Raw genomic sequence first — 18456 nt, forward strand, 5'->3', positions numbered from 1 at the left:
TGTTTTTTCTTTTTTTTTTCCATTTGGGGTGAACTCGGATTTGTAAGTATTACATCACTGTTACCACCCTGACTGGAAGGATGCTGTTTTATATCTGTGGGAATATATGGACAGGAAGCTAACAATTCTTTCAATCTTTTCCAATCGATTTCACTTCAATTACAGACGACCTTTGACCCCAGAGATACTTTTTTTCCCTACATAAATGTGCTCATCAAGATGTACGTATAAAACTGAGACTAGACCTGAGGAGTGGGTGAGGGAGGGAAAAAAGACTGTTATTGTCACTGAGTCACATCAGAGACAAACAGCTGTAGATAAGATGGATATCTGCTAAGGAGAGGTTTACATCACTTCGTACTGTGTTGAATGTTTATACTATTATCTCAGACACTGTTTAGTGGCCCTGCTGTTTGGATTACAGGATTACTTAATCCGTGACGCAGCAGAATGGACGGTGCGCAATCTGCGGCGCAGGCGGTCTCCTGAGGACAGACATAGATAGGCAAGGTAAGTAACCGGTCATTGCAAACAATTAAAAAAAAATGATTCATTAGCCTTGAATACAGTGACATTTTTAGCTTGCAGGGCTTTAGTTTGCGGTTGTTACGTTTACGTGTTTGTGGTGACCGCGTGACGTCTGATTGAATGCAACAATCAGCTGCACATTAATTTAATTTAACGTCACAAAAATGTTAAAATAAAGCCTCGCGCGGTATCACTGTCTAATCACTGACAATACGAGGCTAAGTTTCACGAGCTAACACCGTTATTATTGTTAGCCTGGGAGACATTTAGCCAGCGCAACGTTAACTGTAATTAATGCCCCATTTCGACAACATTTTCTGGGCTTCCAGAATATTAAGTGTTTAATTGCACATGTGAGGTTTCTTATAGTCTCTATTCGTGTTGTTTTCAAATGTGGCGCACCAGCTAGCTATAGCTTACTTCTGTTTTGGTTTTGGAAGAGCTGCATGGGTGCTAATTTAGCAGAGGTTTATAGGTCAGACATCCGCATTACACATCTAAAAGCGTTGCGGTAACCTGTGAAATCTTTCAGTGGAGCTAAAAGTACACCTTACACCTGATGTCGTGTTTCTGCCTCTCCTCCAGCATGTTGCGTTTGCCTGTTGCGACCCGCAGTCTCTTTCCGGCAGCTTTTAGCAAAGGAGGCACGGCTGTAACTCACAATGGTAACATTATTCAATTTTTTTATTCTTTTATTTTTATCAAGTTTAAGGACATCATTGTATTTGTATCGCTTCATAGTTAAAATATTTGTCAGTCATCTCAAAGAAATACACGTTTTAATGCTTGCCACCCTTGTTACTTTCGCCATTAATGGATTATAGGCTGGATTATAGAGCTCCCAGGTACCACATTTGGTGCCAGGCCGTTGTTGGCACAGTTTAACCAAAGACTGTTTCACTAGACTGTCATAATGAATTTGTTGTAGAACGAAATGATACATATGGTAAATGATGCAATGTGTATATTACCAGTTCTTTAAAGGGCAAATTTTGCAGTAAAATGTTCTGTGTGTGCCCGAAGTTCGCCCTGCATCTACTGCAACAGCAGCAGCAGCCAGTAACCTCCTGGAGGTGTTTGTGGATGGGAAGCCTGTTATGGTGGAGCCAGGAACAACTGTGTTGCAGGTAATGGCTACACTTTAAGATATGCAATGCCGTGAAAACATATTGCATATTTTTCACACTTGCATGATTCATATTGTCCAACAATTTTTAATAGACAAAGGTAACCTGAGTAAATAGAAAATGCAGTGTTTAATTGCCACTCACATTTATCAAGGGATTAAAGCTGTCAATTCATAAATTAACTGTGATTAACCACATGTTTTGGAAAACTGAGCTCAGTTTCACTAGCCACACCCAGGCCTGATGACTGTAAGACTTGTTTAGTCAAGGAATGACTTAAATAGACAAATTACAGCAGGCTTAATGATCTCAAAATGCAACACATCATACTACATCTCAATAAACAGCTGAGAAACAAAATCACTGGCATCAGTCAGTCTGGAAAGTGTTACAAAGCCTTTCCCTCATATCACATTTGCCAAAAAAACATCTTGATGATCCCCAAGATCATGCATCCTGTTACATCTGCTGTAAAAATAATAGCACTTTTTTAAAAAAAGAACATCACACTGGCATTTAGACATTGTAGTGGTAGTGTCTTGCTTTGGGGCTGCTTTGCTGTTTCACAATCTGGACAACTTGCTGTAATTGATGGAAGGATGAATTCTGCTCTCTACCAGAACATTTTGAGGAGAATGTCCGGTCATCACATTGTAACCTGAGGCTCATGCACACTTGGGTTATACAACAGCACACACCTGCAAATCCACTTTTGTGTGGCTGGAAAAACAAAACAAAATGAAGTTTTTTAAGTGGCCTAGTCAAAAGTCTTGCTTTAAATCTGATAGAAATGCTTTGGCATGGCTTCCCTCCAACGTGGCTGAATAAAAACAATTCTGCTAGAAAGAGTGGGCCAAAATTCCTCCACAGTGATGTGAGAGACTCATTGCTATTTATTACAAATGCTTGCTGCCAAAGGTGACATAACCGATAGAGGCCAGGTTGGTTTGGATAGCCTTTGCCCCTTGATAAATGAAATGATCAACTGGAGAATACATTTTCTATTTACTCGGGTCATCTTTGTGTAATATGAAAATTTGATTGATGATCTGAAACATACAAGTGTGACAAATATGCAAAAAAATCAGGAAAGTGGCAGATACTTTTTCACAGCACTGTACGAGTATTCAGTATAACCCTGCAGTTGTTTTCTGTCACAGGCATGTGAGAAGGCAGGCATGCAGATTCCCCGCTTCTGCTACCATGAGCGCTTGTCAGTTGCTGGAAACTGCCGCATGTGTCTTGTGGAGATAGAAAAAGTTCCTAAGGTACTTTTTTTTAATGATTCCTGTGTGCTACGTTTCAACTCTAGAAAACCACAAATGTTTCTTTGTGTTTTGTTTCTCTCCCTAGTCTTGCGGAGATAAAGGTATGCATACTTTAATTAACATGTCATCTTTTTTCATTTATCATCTAGCCGGTGGCAGCTTGTGCTATGCCTGTCATGAAAGGCTGGAACATTTTAACCGATTCTGACAAGACACGGAGGGCCAGGTATCTTCAACCTCTTAATTAAAAGTCACTTATCTGTTTTGAAAAAGTTAACAGTGAAATTTGGTCACTTTTATTCTTGTTGTTCTTTAACTTGGTTAGTTGGGTTTCTCCTACATTTACTTGAAAATTTCACAGAGAGGGGGTGATGGAGTTCCTACTGGCTAACCACCCATTAGATTGTCCTATTTGCGATCAAGGAGGTGAATGTGACCTACAGGTAAATTGTAGATGATCACCACCACTCTAGATCTGCTCATTATATTCTTGATTGTGTGTAAAACAGATATTATGGGGTTTTGAATTTAGAAATTATTGATTGATTACTAAAACTGAGTGGCATTTCGTGTGAAGGATCAGTCCATGCAGTTTGGCAGCGACAGAAGCCGTTTCACAGAGGGCAAAAGAGCCGTGGAAGATAAAAACATTGGCCCCCTCATCAAAACCATTATGACTCGCTGCATTCAGTGCACTCGTTGTGTGCGGTGAGTCACGCTTTAATATTTGAACAAGTCGAGTAGCTGTGTTCATGTGAAATATTAAAATGCATATATTCTTTTCCTCTTTCAGCTTTGCCAGTGAGATTGCAGGCGTGGAAGAGCTGGGCACCACTGGCAGAGGCAACGATCTGCAGATTGGGACTTACGTGGAGAAGATGTTCATGTCGGAATTATCTGGGAATATTATTGATATATGCCCAGTGGGAGCCCTGACCTCTAAACCGTATGCTTTCACTGCCCGCCCATGGGAGACCAGGTTTTTAGATTATGCTCTACATCTATTTAGGGTTTCAACAAATTATTTTGAGACTTATGTATTCTCTCTTTTTTTGTTGTTGTTGTTGTTGTTTTTTTGCAGGAAGACTGAATCGATTGACGTACTTGATGCTGTGGGTAGTAACATCGTGGTGAGCACTCGCGGCGGTGAGGTGATGAGGATTCTGCCTCGCCTTCATGAAGATATTAACGAGGAATGGATATCAGACAAAACCAGGTTCATTTCAGATCACCCAAACTGTGCATCATAGACATAGCCTTGTGTTTACATTATTGCTGAACTGCTTTTTGCTCGAACTTGGCAGGTTTGCTTATGATGGGCTTAAGAGACAGAGGCTTACTCAGCCAATGGTGAAAAATGAGTCTGGGCAGTTGGTTCCCACATCCTGGGAAGATGCGCTGACTCGAGTTGCTGGAGCAGTACGAAATTCTTAATTGACATACAGTAACTAAGCTCATCAAAACATTGGATAGCAATTTAAAACACTGATTCAGAATACCTGAATACCATCCGTTTTTGTTTGACAGTTGCAAGGAGTTGAAGGAAAGGACATTGCTGCTGTTGCTGGAGGTTTGGTCGATGCGGAGGCTCTCATTTCCCTGAAAGACTTGCTGAACCATTTGAATAGTGACAACCTGTGCACTGAGGAGACGTTCCCCATGGCTGGAGCAGGGTAAAAAAAAAAATACACAAAATGAAAATTGAAGCAGTTGACACACACACGTCCAACTCTTTTACTGACTGACTTTTCTAGATCTGACCTGCGTTCAAACTATCTTCTGAACACTGGAATTGCTGGGATTGAAGAAGCTGACCTGCTACTTTTAGTTGGCACTAACCCACGGTACGAGGCTCCTTTGTTTAATGCACGGGTCAGAAAAGGGTAAGTAAATCATGGCTGTTTAACAACGAGGAAACTATAAATCTGACAACATAAGTCTGTTCTTCTGTATAAACATTGCTGTCTCTGCTATAGCTGGCTGCACAATGAGTTACATGTGGCTCTGGTGGGAAAGGAGGTGGACCTTAGTTACACATATGAACATCTTGGTGAATCGGCCAAGATCCTCGAAGAAATTGCTTCAGGAACTCACCCATTCTTCCAGGTAACACTGACCTTCCTTTTCTTTGAATGTCATCAATCAACTTGAATTTCTCTTTCTAATCTTGTGTGTTTTATTCTCTGTTGCAGGTCTTGGCCAAAGCAAAGCATCCTGCTGTTGTAGTTGGCAGCAGTTGCCTGCAGAGAGAGGATGGGGCTGCGATAATGGCTGCTGTGTCAACCATTGCCCAAAATGCTCGCGTCAGCAGTGGAGTGGAGGAAACCTGGAAGGTTCTCAATGTGCTTCACAGGTCAAATGCTTGGAAAAATTATTAGCAAAGTTTCAAATAACAATGCCATGTTGAAAAGGAATGTTTACTGTAATGAGTGTACCATTTGTCCTCATCTTATCAGGGTTGCCAGTCAAGTAGCTGCACTTGATCTGGGGTACAAGCCAGGAGTGGATGCTATCAGGAAGAACCCACCCAAAGTTCTGTTCCTACTTGGAGCTGATGCTGGCTCCATCACTCGCCCAAATCTCCCTAAACAATGCTTGATAATTTATCAAGGTCAGCTTTTTGCAAAACCTTAAAATTCCGGGTCACTGTGGAGTCATGCAAACTCCGGAACAGAAAAGCAAAACTTGAACCCATGACCTTTTCTCACTGTGCAGGTGTTTTTTCTCACCACATACTCTGCCATGCTCCCACAATTCAAAGGCATGCATATCAGGTTACTCTGTGATTTAAAGTTTGCCCTTGCTGTGAATGTAAGCGTAAATGGTTGTGGGTTTTTCTGTGTTAGTCTTGTGATAGACTGGCAAACCCTCCAGGCCACCATGCCTCTTGCACCATGACAGCTGGGATAAGCTCCAGCCCCACCACAACTTTGGATTGGATAAGGGGTTAAGAAAATACATGGATGTATGAATAAAAAAAAAAAAAAGATCTTCTGTATGTACAGGTGTGACAGAAAACTCAGTTATTTAAAGACATTTAAATGGCTTAAGTGCCCAAATGGTGTCTCTACAACATCCTTCACTCTTTATCTACCCCTCATATTTTTCATATGTTGCTAGAAAAATGGGAATTGGGGGCAAAAATGCATGGATATACAGTATTTAAGGCAAACCGTATGACCAACTTTATTCTTTCACACAGCCTGAGCTCTCTTAGGCAAGCTTTCTTGTAATTTCTTCAGGTATAGTTCAGGAATAGTTCTCCAGGCTTCTTAAAGGACATTCAAACCTCTTTTTTTGGATGTCGGCTGCCTTTTGTTGTGTTCTCGGCCTAGCTGATCCCAGATTCCTTTAATATTGCTGAGGTCTGGGCTCCATCTGTTTTACAGATGGCTATAGACACTCAATGTTGTACCTCTCTCATAACCTCCTCCATACATATTGATGGCAGTTCAAACCAAAATTTCAAGTCATTGCTCCTTAAGACCTGTTGCCACTTAGTTTCGGTGCAGTTCTTGTGTAATTTGGCATACCTCAGCCTCTTCTTCCAGTTTCTCTTCCTTAAAAATAACAGGCAGCCTTCCACAGAGACCATTCTGGTGAGGCTTGAATCAGAAGGCCTGGAGAACTGTTGCTCAATTCCACGTTAAAAATGACAAAGTCTGTCTAACTGGAAGCAAATTACAAAAACACAGGGGCAGTTCAAGACTTGCACAATCAAATGAGGGAACATTTGGAAAAATAGTGGTAACCATTCCCTTAGGGACTTGAAGAATACATGTTGAGGAACAATAAGTTTACTTAATTGCAGTTTTCTATTTCGTAATGCCCAGGTCACCATGGCGATGTCAGTGCACCAATGGCTGATATCATCCTTCCCGGAGCTGCATACACTGAGAAATGTGGCACGTATGTGAACACTGAAGGTCGTGCCCAGCAGACCAAGGTGGCAGTGACTCCTCCAGGCGCAGCCAGAGAGGACTGGAAGATCATCAGAGCCGTATCTGAGGTGAACCAGAGCACAGCATAAACATGCAAGGCTCAGGGAAATAAAATGTGACTAAATGCTCTGTGTTGTTTTTAAGCTCGCTGGAGTGACTCTGCCGTATGACACTCTGGATGAAGTGCGTGATAGGCTGGCAGAGGTTTCCCCAAATCTCGTGCGATATGATGACGTAGAGGAGGCCAACTATTTTAAGCAGGCTAATGAGCTATCTAAGGTCAGCTGTTATCTTCTTCTAGCATTTCTATTTTTAGGTGATCATAGATGGGGAGGAAATGTAAAGCTTGATTTAAACGTTGGTTTGTACAGTTAATTTATCTCCGTTTATGTCACACTGTTCTGCATGATGATAGTGATATCTGGCTTATCTATTTCAGGCAGTGAACCAGGCTCTCCTTATTGAACCTTTAGTTCCTCCACAGCTTACTGTGAAGGACTTTTATATGACAGGTGGGTCACGAGTAATCCATTTGAGCAGTGCACATCTTTTGTTTTGTTTTTTTCTTTCTCTGACTAATGCGGGTCTAATCTTGTTTTCATTCCAAAGTGCTCTAAGTGTATCAAGTACATCAGTTAATTAGAACAATGTTTGTTTTCTTTTCATAGAGAGAAAATAATGTAGTAATACTAATGCCTGCCTTTCAAAGCATAAGGGGGACACTTAGGCACTGTGTTCCTACTGAAGTGATCAGTGAAGTAACAAGAATTTGATAAATACAAATAGAGATTAGATAAAGCCAAACATTTCCTCATAACAGTGTTATTAATCCCAGATAAACAGAAAATATAAAGTTGAGCAAAAAGGTGCTGTATTTGTTGCCGTGCTATTATAGAAAGGAATTTAATCTGCAGTTAAAGGTGGCAAAACTACTGAATGTATAGCCCAGGAAATGTAAACACAGATTTTAAACAAATATTTTATCGTATTTTTTTGTTTTCATGTAACATACATTCAAAATCAATGATGTATATTGAATATAGTGATTTTCTTTTATTAAGTTATTCATGTTGATACAGGAATATCCTTGAAATGTCCCTTTTTTGGTAGTTTTAAATTACTGACATTAATCTGGATTGAAATAAATACTCAGTTCATTATTATAATTATTATTATTATTATTATTATTATTATTATTATTATTATTATTATTATTAGATATGGTTAGAGGAAACAGAACCCTGCTGACAATTTTGGTCTTTTCAGAGCATTTCAATCAGGCTGTTGTTAATTTGCAAAAGGGACATGGAGGAATTAAAGTCGGCAATTTACATTGTTTTTTTTCCATTAATTTTCATTGCAGATAGGAGATCTAAAATAAATAAATAACAATAGCTGATTTAACAAAAATAAATAAATCGGTAGTGATGAGGAGCTGCTAGTAACTCTGTGTTCATGTAGTGATTTTATTGTTTGAAAAAAATTATAAATGTACTTTTTGTCATGTATAGTTGCCATTACAAGCTGTCTGCTTATTGCCAAGTTTATACAAAAATAATCTGCTGTGACTACAAATCTGTAATTTACAGCAGGTTTTAATTTTAGATTTTAATTTGACACTTTTGTTTAAATAATTTGGTATTTTAGCATTAAAATTGTAAGTAATAATTCACTACATAATGTAGTAAAGGTCTTTTTACCATTATACATGGTCTGTCAATGTGTGTGTGTGTGTGTGTATATGTGTGTTTGTGTGTAATATAAATTTTGGCCGGTATTTTGAGGGTACATTTAACAATTTAATCTTTACCCACAGATCCAATCAGCAGAGCCTCCCAAACCATGGCGAAGTGTGTGAAAGCCGTCACAGAGGGGGCACAAGCTGTGGATGAACCAGCCATATGCTAAAGCACAAATGGATAGCCATCCAGTTCCTAAACATACGCACAACTCCTTTATTTGCACATTCCTAGAAACGTATTTGCACTTGTTTTGACATAGATATTCTACTATAGAGTAAGTTTCATAATGTGAGTAAACATACCTGCAGAAATGTGTCTTAAGTGATGTAGGCTGAGTGAAAATGTCATCTTAGATCTGCCAAGTATTCAGAGATGCACACCTCACAGTTTTTTCCCTTTATCAGTGCTCCTCACATTTTTGTAGGCGTGACCAAAGATTAAAAATCTTTATCTTTGTCTTTCTGTAAAACCGAGAATATATTTTCCTAGAAGTATTTAAAATAAATAGTATTTAAAAAGTGTAGCTCTTTGTAAATGTGATATATATTAATAAACCAATCACCTTTAGCAAGTCTAACCCTCCATTTAAGTTTGTGCCTTTTTGTTTAAAAGAAAAAAAAAAATATGTGTTGATGCAGTAAATTCCACTTTTCCTGTGTGAAATGACTTCCACCTGAACTTTTCTATTCACGAGCTGTGGTATTTTTATTGGCACGTGGTCCATCATTACTGAACAAGCCGGCAACAGTGTGGCAGCAGAGCTGATAACTCATTCATATGGAGGATGATAGTCGTGGTCCAGGTGGATTTCACACTAACAATTTGCTGGACACCCCTGAGGTAGTCTGCTTCTATGCGGCGTTTCTAAAAGGGGGACAAGTACACGGCACTGCGCTTCACACAAAGTGTTTCATAAAGAAATTAACGTGATAGTTGTGCACTGAAGGAGCTTTTAACAAAGTTGAATTTCCAATATGGTAGGAGAGGTTGTTGTTGTTGAGCGGACTGTTGTCATGTCCCCGCAGTGCCTGTAGTGGTGCTGTGAGGAGTCCGCTGTGGATCCAACAAAAATCCACAGCAGCCTACCTACTGCTTGTAATTTGCTCTGGATAGCCTATATTTATATGCGTCCTTATTTCAAGATCAACCGAGCTCGATGAAGATCGCCGTTACTAACCGATCTCCAATATCGATGCGCAAATAGCCTAGCTGATTCTAATATACATTTCGGCCGTCTATCTGGAGCGAATACCATACAGAGCCCATACCAATTCAAGGTAAGCGAAATCGTATACAGCCCCGGCCTCGATTTCTAAGCGTACCGTTCTGCACGGACTTCAGTCGGCCAGTGGTTCTACTAGAGGCCGCTGTCCGATCGAAGCTAAAAGGCCTCTTATTCGTGACATATTTCATGTAAAAGCTTGTGATGTACTGAAATGAGTTGGTGCCTAAAGCAGATGTGGAAATTAAGGAGATGTTTACATTTTTAAGCGATGTGGCCTGCTAATTTCACATTATGTAAGGGTGGTTGTTATAATTTATATCGATTATTATGGAGGCCTTCGGGGACAGGCCATACGCCTCGTATGTATACCCTTTGTTTGAAAGTATTTGACCATAAATGTTTCATGTTTATAAAATGTAGAATCTCATTACTAGGTGAGATTATTTATTAATAGTGTATTATATTTTTAACCCCTTTCTAAATAAATTAAACTGCAAATAAACCTTTATAGTATTGCCATTTGCTTATGTTTCCGTTTCCTGGTTAGCTACCGCCTACTAATTTGTGTTTTTAGCTTTGTAAGCTAACAAGCTAATATGACTCTTCGTGTTTGGCCGTCTTGATATTATATATTTTGGATTCATGATGGATAGAGTTATCTTTTTTTTTAATTGGGCCAGAGGTAGTTGTTGTACTTGGATGTATTTACTATGTCGTAGTATAAAGTTTCACAGCTGTCTATCGGCTCCAAGCTAATGTGGCGAGCTAGCTCCCCGGACACTAACATTACTTTCAGTTTGCTACCTGCCCGGTTCTCCTATACTAAAGTTGTTAATGTAACTCATGTTGATGTAAAGGACAGATTTACAACATGTTAGTGTGTGTTCAGTGAACACTTTAGCCGTCAGAGCTGTGCCACTATCAACACCAACTTAAAAAAACCCCTACAAAGTTTAAGGTAGTAAGCTGAGCTACACGATAATTAAGGATGTCAAGGTATATGTCACGCTGTGTGTTTGTTATGAAGAGTTCACTACACTGTTTTAAAATAGTCTATTTTTTTCTTGTCGAGTCAAAAAGTAAAGTATTTTTATAGTGAGTATATTTTCTTTAGCCAGTCTTGCCGCAGTGCTAATGCACAGTCAGGTAAATGTTTTGGAGCTTTTGACATTGTCGGAAAAACCCACCGTTTTACTTCCATTGTGTTGTCTCGTAATATATGAACAGCGGAGTAAAATCAAGTACAGTGTGCCACCTGTTTCTCAATGAGAGAGCTTGAAACCGAAAATTAAAGGACCTAACAGGAATGTCCGGATGGAAATGGCTAACACTGTAATTTTCTCAACTATTTAAATTTGAGTTTATTAATCACAGCACACACTCATAGTAGTTTCATGATGAAGCAGATTATTTTTATTTGTTTCAATGTAACACTTAATAATTACTGTTAAAACAATCCAGCTTTTTTGTGATCGGTTACCTAATATTAGGAAAGTATTACCTGTTGTGGAAGATGTTGCTTTTGCTCTGCCTCTTAATCCGGCATGTGAATGCATAGTTACCTCCTCACTGTGCTTGTGATGTAATTACTGTTTTGTTTTTTTTTCTTTATCCCATCAGCTGATGTTGTCAAGGACAAGAGTCACGTGATGTATGAAGGCAAACACATACACTTCTCAGAGATAGACAATAAGCCGTTGTGCTCGTACAGCCCAAAGCTCTGCAAACAGCGCAGACTCAATGGCTATGCTTTTTGTATCCGGCACGTTCTGGAGGATAAGACTGCTCCCTTCAAGCAATGCGAGTATGTGGCCAAGTACAACAGCCAGCGGTGTACCAACCCCATCCCCAAGTCTGAGGACCGCCGGTATGTATGATCAATTCTGCTTTGATTTACAGAACCAATCAGTCATGGGTTTGCACGGTGTACTGAGGATATGTTCCTGTTTTGCAGATACTGTAACAGCCACCTGCAGGTTCTCGGCTTTATCCCCAAAAAGGAGCGGAAAAAGAAACACGATGCTTTAGAGGAAATGCGCTCACGGGCTGCTCACCTGGAGTCAGTGGCTCTCAATATTACCGTGCCCTCTCTAGCTCTGAAAGCCCCAAATGGTCTAGATGAACTACCACCATCTCCCCCCTTAACACGCCTGTTACCCCTCCCTGATGGGGAAGGCCTGGACCCTTTTGCCTTTTATGAGGATGACACAGATGGTGAGGAGGTGGGCGCTCCTCGGAAGAGTAACGCCATCAAGAAGAAAATACAGAGTCGGCTGGTGCTCAACCAGAAACTCTGCCATGACACAGACCTCTTCCAAACACCACCTGAGCACTTTAGTCCTTCCCCTCTCCCCCGCATCTACCCTTCCTCACCACTCAACAGTCATCCACGGCAACAGCCAGGTCTTCTCCAGAAGCTCCAGCACTCCAACACGACTTCCTTCATCATCCCAGGACAGCAGCAGGGTTTATTATGCAATCCACCACCACCTCAGACGGTCAACTTTCTGCCTCCGGGGCTGCCCGTCAATGCAGCACCCAGTCCAGTGCAACATTCTGGGCCATCGCTCAGCAGGAAAATGCCTTTGACTGCTACTCACTTGCCTGCCGCTTGCAAGGACAGTGGCAGCAACAATCAGCGGCATGTGGTCGTCATGCGTCCCACTGCCTTCTCACCTTCTGCCAGCTGCCTTGCCAGGTTGCAACATCTGGTGCAGCTCTGTGCCAAGAGACAACGGGAGCATGGAGACCTCTTTCCTCATCTAGGTGATCAAACTTTTTATAGTTTATGAATTCATGTGGATTCTTATAATGACTGTGAAAGATTGTTTAAAGGTAGATGTAAGGAGATGGACGAGCTGCCCTAACACGGTCTCTTCCAGGATTGGACTGGTCGGAGGACAGTGCAGATGATGATGATGATGATGAAGAAGAAGACATGGCAGAGCGGTTTTCTCCTTTTCAGAGCTCATGGAGGCCGCAGAATGGGTTGGTACCTTAATACTCAACCCCTGTTGTGTAGCGTGTAACTTCTCATAATGATGATTGTCATTCGTTCCCCTTGTAGGCTGGAAGAGGATGGCGGCTCCTCTCGGAGGACGCGACTGTTTAGGCTTTGCTCGTACCTCCAGGAGAAATACAAGCACATGTGCAGACAGGAGCGGGCGCGTATCCGGCAGAAGAGATACCGCTATGCCTTCCGCAAAGCCTTGCTGCACGCTGCCAGTAAAAACCCCAGCTGTGCAGGCCAGCTGATTCAGGAGTTGAGTGGTGCCTCTTGCAGCTCATCGAGGTAATCTCACAGCCGTCTCTTTTGTTTAAGTCAAGCTATGTTTTACAGTATGGCTAGTAGGTCTTACCTCGGTTAAACCAGTCACGAACCTTTATTTTTTTTTACCTTTAGGAATGTAACTTTCAAAGAACCCGACATAACAAATGTTGGTTTGTCAGTGTTTGCTTATTCCTGGATGTGTTTGTGTCTGCAGTGTGGCTCCACCAACGCAGCAGAGCACAGACACGGGGACCTGCACTGGCAGCACAAAGGGCCAGCCCTGCCACAACAGAGCTCTGCCCTTCACTCGACACTGCTTTCAGCGTATCCTTTGCACCACCGCTCTCATGCACAGCTGGTCACTACATGTGTTAGCGCATTTGATAAATCTCAGTTGTACATGCTATTTTAAAACCACACACTGTGATATATATAAAGTTTGCACCTGTGCTGGAGTATGATGTTCACATGGTCTCTGTTGAGTGCATTGCTGGGGGTTTTTTTTTTTCCTTTACTGTTCTCTGTAGACATTCTGTTGAATCGTTCCCAGCAGCTCTTTGCAAGTTGCACAGCCAAATTTGCAGATGGTCAGCAGTGCTCCATCCCCGTGTTTGATATCACGCACCAGACACCCCTCTGCGAAGAGCATGCCAAAAAGATGGTGAGTTCAATGTTTAAGGGTAAACATTGTTGGAAATGTGGGATCCATCCATTGTAGCAAAGATGGTGGAGGGGGGGGGGGGGGGTAATTTTAAACCTTATTTTGATCTCAATCTGATTTCCTTTATCTGTTCTTTTCCTTCTGCACAGGATAACTTCCTGCGTGGGGACGGAAACCGACGGGTGCAGCACCAGCAGCAGCAACAGCGAAAGCCACGTAAAAAGACCAAACCACCGGCGCTCACCAAAAAGCATAAGAAGAAGAGGAGGAGAGGCCCGCGGAGGCCTCAAAAACCTATCCCTCCAGCGTTGCCGCAGGGGAACCTGGGAATGCCTTTAACGAGCCTAGCAATGCCCTCACAGGCCAGCATCAGGTGTGCCACAGCTGCGTCTCTGTGCTGCTGTTAGAAATTTAATGGTGTAGGATATTCAGAGTGAAAGACAAGCTCACGTCACATGTCTGGACAGCCTCTTCACTACAATAGCATGTTGAATTTTTTCCTCTAACCTTTGTTGCAGGAGCCCTTCGACTCCAGATCTAAGTACAGATGAGCTTCCTGATGATATCACCAATGACATAGCAGACATTCCAAACGACCTTGAGCTAAACCAGGAAGATTTCTCCGACGTGTTACCCAGACTACCTGATGACCTGCAGGACTTTGACTTGTTTGAAGGTTGTCTTGCAGCTCATTTTTGTGCATCGCTGTTCATTTCATGTGTGTGATCCCTCAGAGTCTGTGATTTTTATAACATTGCAAATGTTTGTGCAGGTAAAAACGGAGAGCTACTGCCCACCACAGAGGAGGCTGAAGAGTTGGTACGTGCACTGCAGGCTATGGGGTCCTACACAGACTCATTGGTGTGCCTAACCTCCATTGGAGACCTGGCCCCTACAGAAGGAGTGGACCACAGAGCCATGACCGTGTTTCCTGGTCCAGTCCAACCAGGGGGCATGGGAGACCTGCTGAACAGTCGCATCCCTACCGAGAACTTCACCAGCCTTGAGCTGGAGGACAATCTACTGCAGTCTACTGGAGATCACTTTCCCCCTTCGCCTCCAACTCAGCCCGCTAACCAGAGCCAAGCGCCGTGCTCCAATCTGACCTCATCCTCTTCTACAGTGGCCCCCTCCACCACGTCCCTGCTCACTCAGACCTCCTTAACAGAGCGGACGTTTTCTAGGACGCACACATCCCACGTTCTCGCCAAGTCGGACGCACCCACATCCTCACCCCAAGGCAGCCACTACAGCAGTGAGCATGTGCCATCCCCATACAGTGACCACATATCTTCTCCCCACACCAGCTCTTTCCAGACAGACACCCCTCTTCTCCTGGAAGTCCCTTTGAGCGGGGTGCCGGGACCGCCACGGTCCACTTGGAACAACCTCGCTCTACCCATCACGGACCCCACACAGTTTGGCAGTCTCATCGGATCAGAAAGTCATCTCATATCCACCTCCCTGTCCACTCCACCCGCCACCACCCACTCTGTGACGCTGCAGCCCATGGCTGCTCTCTCGGCGATGCCCCAGAGCGGCTTGACTGGCCTAACGACTCCTCCCGCCCCCTCGTCCTCGCTCCCATCTTCGTCACGCGATCTTTTGACCTCCGCACAGCCCAAGCAACAGCTCCCTCAGTTCAGCGCGGCCTTTGGCCATCAGTTGGCCTCCCACAGTGGCATCCCAAAAGACGTGCAGCCCAGCCACAGCTCCACGGCGCCCCCTGCTGGCTTCTCTATAGTTAGTGCCACCGCTGCAAGTGCCAACAGCGCCACGCCACCCTTCACGCAAAGTAAATGAGAGCAGGCGGCACGCAGCTACTGCACGACGGTCTGTGGACTCACAGTCACTTACAATCCAGTTGACTGAGTCGTTAACCACCCCTGTTCATCTGCTACATGTGTGCAATGTGGTAATAGTGCACTATTGATAATGAATTTGCACAGCCTCAGATTTTACTCTATTTTTGTTCGTTCCTCCTGTAGCCAGACGGTGTCTGAGATTTTAAGTCAGTGTGAGTCCACGTGTTCGATGCCTTGTGGTTTCGTCAGCAGGGGGGTGGGGGGGTTACAGTCAGATGTTGTGATGAAATAAACGGGTGAAAATTGGCAGAAGGACCTAAGCAGAGATTATCTGTGTCACAGTGCTCAGAATTCCTAGAAGCCTCAGTCAGTGGTCAGTTTAGTTTGCTTTGCCAGTTCAAGTCCTGTCTTAAAACGATCAGCTGTACCCTGCCTTGCTCAAACGGCCATTGCATTTTTTTCTTCTTTTTTGTTACCCACCTGTTTCATACACTGCTTCTGTCACCCTCTGAAGAACAAGAGATTTTTGTGATCCATTATGTTTCAAGCTATTTAATTGTTATCATGATATAGAATCTTACGGAGTCAATTTCACAGTCATATGAATTTACCAAAATACTTTTAAACAGCTGTTTTTATATTGTGTATAGTGTATATGTGCTCATTTATTGGTTTGCTCAGACGTCAAAAATCTCTGACCTCACCATTGGTTGTGGGACTCTTGAGTGGCCTAGTAGACACTTGAAGGTGAATAAATCTAGTATCTTAAAGCAATAAATACATTAACATAACTCTGGCATCGTGAGGTATTTTGCTGGTTTCATTACATGTAGCTTCACTCGATGAATCCAGGCTGGATCAGGAAGATATTTTGGCCTCTTTAACAGTTTCCCCGCAGAGCCTTTAGAGGCGAGCGATCAGGTCAGGCCAACTTCTCTCTGAGTGGATTTTTTTTTAAGGCTGATTAAATTAGCTTCAGTGTTACAGCGATGATGGTAATGGCACAATCCAGGGACTTTTAAGTGTCTACTCTCAAAGGTGCTCTCTGGTCCACACGTACAATGGTATTTAGTGGCTTGCATGTCTTCATATAACAAAAGTTCAGTTTCAGGGCTCGCACTAATACGACAGGCCAGGCTACCCGCAGGAGGCTTACGCAGTGAATTGGTGTTGGAAATTTCTATTTTTACCCATCAGCTAGATGTAACACAATTGGTGTATTTTGCACGTCTGAAGTAAAGCACTGTCTCTTTTACTCAGTTATAAAGCATTTTTTAAAGACATATGATGAAAAGCTGGTGTCTGAAAAACAAAAAAACAACAACAAAAAAAAAAAAGAGTGCTCTTCCATGCAAGAGCCTCCACCCCCACCCCGACAGCAGTACAACCACGGCTTTTGATAGGTAATATATTAGACATTTGAGAGATTATCAGACATTGTTGAGTATTAGGTATATAGAATAGCAGTCTCTATCTTGGGGTTTGTTGGTGAATTATTGAGTAGCAATGGATTGAAATTGTTCTTTGCAATGTGTTCAGTGGAACCTGTGTCTATGTAGAATGAGTCTCTTGCTTTTAATGGCTATCAAAATGATTAAGCCTTTGTTGGAGGGATCAATGTTTGTTTGTATGCTGTCTTTTTTTTTTTTTTTTTTCAATTCTGATGGAGAATATTTTTTATTTTTGATAGCTATTAAACTTCCAGGAAGAAGTCTTGAGATTGCTTGGGGCTGCAACCCTTTCTGTGTGAGAGCGTAATAATAATAATATCACGATTAGACGATGATCACTGGCTTCTTGGTGGTAAGAAACATTGGATTTATATGCATCAGATGGTGGAGAAGAACAGATCAGCGTACTTTTTCCAACCTAGATTTGCACAGGAGTGGATGAGACCGGTGGTGTTTCATATGTCCCATGTCTGTCTTGCCTTTTTCTTTTTTCTTTTTTTGCCCTGCTTGGACGCTCATTACACAAACAGCCGCCACCATTAGCCGCTCTGAGCCTGCGCCGGACCCTCGTTTCCAGCTGTGAGAAGGCCCAGTTCTGCCTCGCCCCTTCCAAAGAGAGAACACAGTCTCAAAGTGTAAACCTGTAGCTTCACCGGGGACGGCTGGGCTTCTCAGAGACCGCGGTGTCGTCAGTAACGCAACCAGCGCCCCCTAGAAGTCAATAGGAAGAATCAGGTTTGGGTGAAAGTGTGTTTGAAAATAAGCGAGACAATACTGCTGTATCCTGCATAGCATGAGATTAGTCGCTGCACCGGTTCACTCTCCCCGACAACCACGTAGAACAAAATTTACAGGGCTCGTAGGCACATGTAACTGCTTGAATTCAGAGATGGCTGACAAATTCCTATACTCATTGAATGTACTGTATTACTGTTTTTAAAGATAGGATGAGCTAATCTAGTCACCTTTTGTTATTGGTCCTTGTTTAATTGTCTAAGGTATTTTTTGTATACAAAGGTTTACATTTTTATGTATATTTTTCTTGTGTACAAATTATGTAATATGTGTACAAACACTGTATGTAATATCTGTATATAGTGTGAGAAATTTGATCTTTTGTTTTTGGATGTATAAATAAAACTTGCTGTGAGGTATTTGAGGCCATGGTTTAACGTGGTTTTTCAAAGGTCACCTAAAAAAAAAATGCTGCGAGGTGAGATGTGCTCGTGTGCACCCTGCCACAGTTTTACAGCTCCTTTTATACGCATGCAAATCATTGTAGAGTCTGAGGGGATATGCCTTATGTTTAATGATGATATAGTTTCTGTTCAGTTTAAAATATCATGGCTAATTTAGCAGTGATAAATTCAGTTTTATCACTCTCTCTGTAACCTTGGATTTTGCACCTTTGATTCTGGCTGCAGTTAATTCCCAGCT

General features: G+C 42.2%; 2 protein-coding genes and 1 long non-coding RNA gene across 9 annotated transcripts; 2 read left to right on the forward strand and 1 right to left on the reverse strand.

Annotated features, from left to right (window-relative positions):
* The first annotated feature begins 77 nt into the window (after window positions 1–77).
* On the forward strand, window positions 78–9190 carry LOC116322986 (NADH-ubiquinone oxidoreductase 75 kDa subunit, mitochondrial). Of its 5 annotated transcripts, none has more exons than XM_031743241.2 (20): window positions 78–221; window positions 425–510; window positions 1114–1193; window positions 1552–1655; window positions 2816–2923; window positions 3073–3149; window positions 3285–3366; window positions 3501–3631; window positions 3717–3902; window positions 4005–4139; window positions 4228–4342; window positions 4451–4596; window positions 4678–4806; window positions 4900–5029; window positions 5116–5276; window positions 5380–5534; window positions 6757–6932; window positions 7009–7143; window positions 7304–7376; window positions 8681–9190. In XM_031743241.2, the coding sequence occupies exons 3-20, from the start codon at window positions 1115–1117 to the stop codon at window positions 8770–8772; spliced, it is 2214 nt and encodes a 737-aa protein (XP_031599101.1). In that variant the 5' UTR covers window positions 78–221; window positions 425–510; window position 1114; the 3' UTR covers window positions 8773–9190. The 5 variants fall into 5 exon arrangements, with proteins under 5 accessions (XP_031599101.1, XP_039456057.1, XP_031599100.1 ...); XM_039600123.1 differs by having other exon boundaries at window positions 80–221; window positions 391–510; XM_031743240.2 differs by lacking the exon at window positions 78–221 and having other exon boundaries at window positions 234–510.
* Window positions 5874–11435, reverse strand: LOC120433612. Its single transcript, XR_005608665.1, has 2 exons — window positions 11333–11435; window positions 5874–6927 (listed from the first exon to the last, which is right to left on the reverse strand). It is a non-coding gene; the product is annotated as an uncharacterized LOC120433612 (long non-coding RNA).
* LOC116322935 (INO80 complex subunit D) lies at window positions 9284–17326 on the forward strand. 3 transcript variants are annotated; one of them, XM_039600120.1, is made up of 10 exons: window positions 9284–9446; window positions 11452–11698; window positions 11786–12597; window positions 12714–12819; window positions 12899–13123; window positions 13317–13426; window positions 13630–13763; window positions 13913–14136; window positions 14282–14439; window positions 14536–17326. In XM_039600120.1, the coding sequence occupies exons 2-10, from the start codon at window positions 11481–11483 to the stop codon at window positions 15564–15566; spliced, it is 3018 nt and encodes a 1005-aa protein (XP_039456054.1). In that variant the 5' UTR covers window positions 9284–9446; window positions 11452–11480; the 3' UTR covers window positions 15567–17326. The 3 variants fall into 3 exon arrangements, with proteins under 3 accessions (XP_039456054.1, XP_031599018.1, XP_039456055.1); XM_031743158.2 differs by lacking the exon at window positions 9284–9446 and adding an exon at window positions 9551–9883; XM_039600121.1 differs by lacking the exon at window positions 9284–9446 and adding an exon at window positions 10808–10827.
* The last annotated feature ends 1130 nt before the right edge of the window (window positions 17327–18456 follow it).

This window comes from Oreochromis aureus, linkage group 16 (assembly GCF_013358895.1).
Source record: "Oreochromis aureus strain Israel breed Guangdong linkage group 16, ZZ_aureus, whole genome shotgun sequence".
Classification (NCBI taxonomy): Eukaryota; Metazoa; Chordata; class Actinopteri; order Cichliformes; family Cichlidae; genus Oreochromis; species Oreochromis aureus.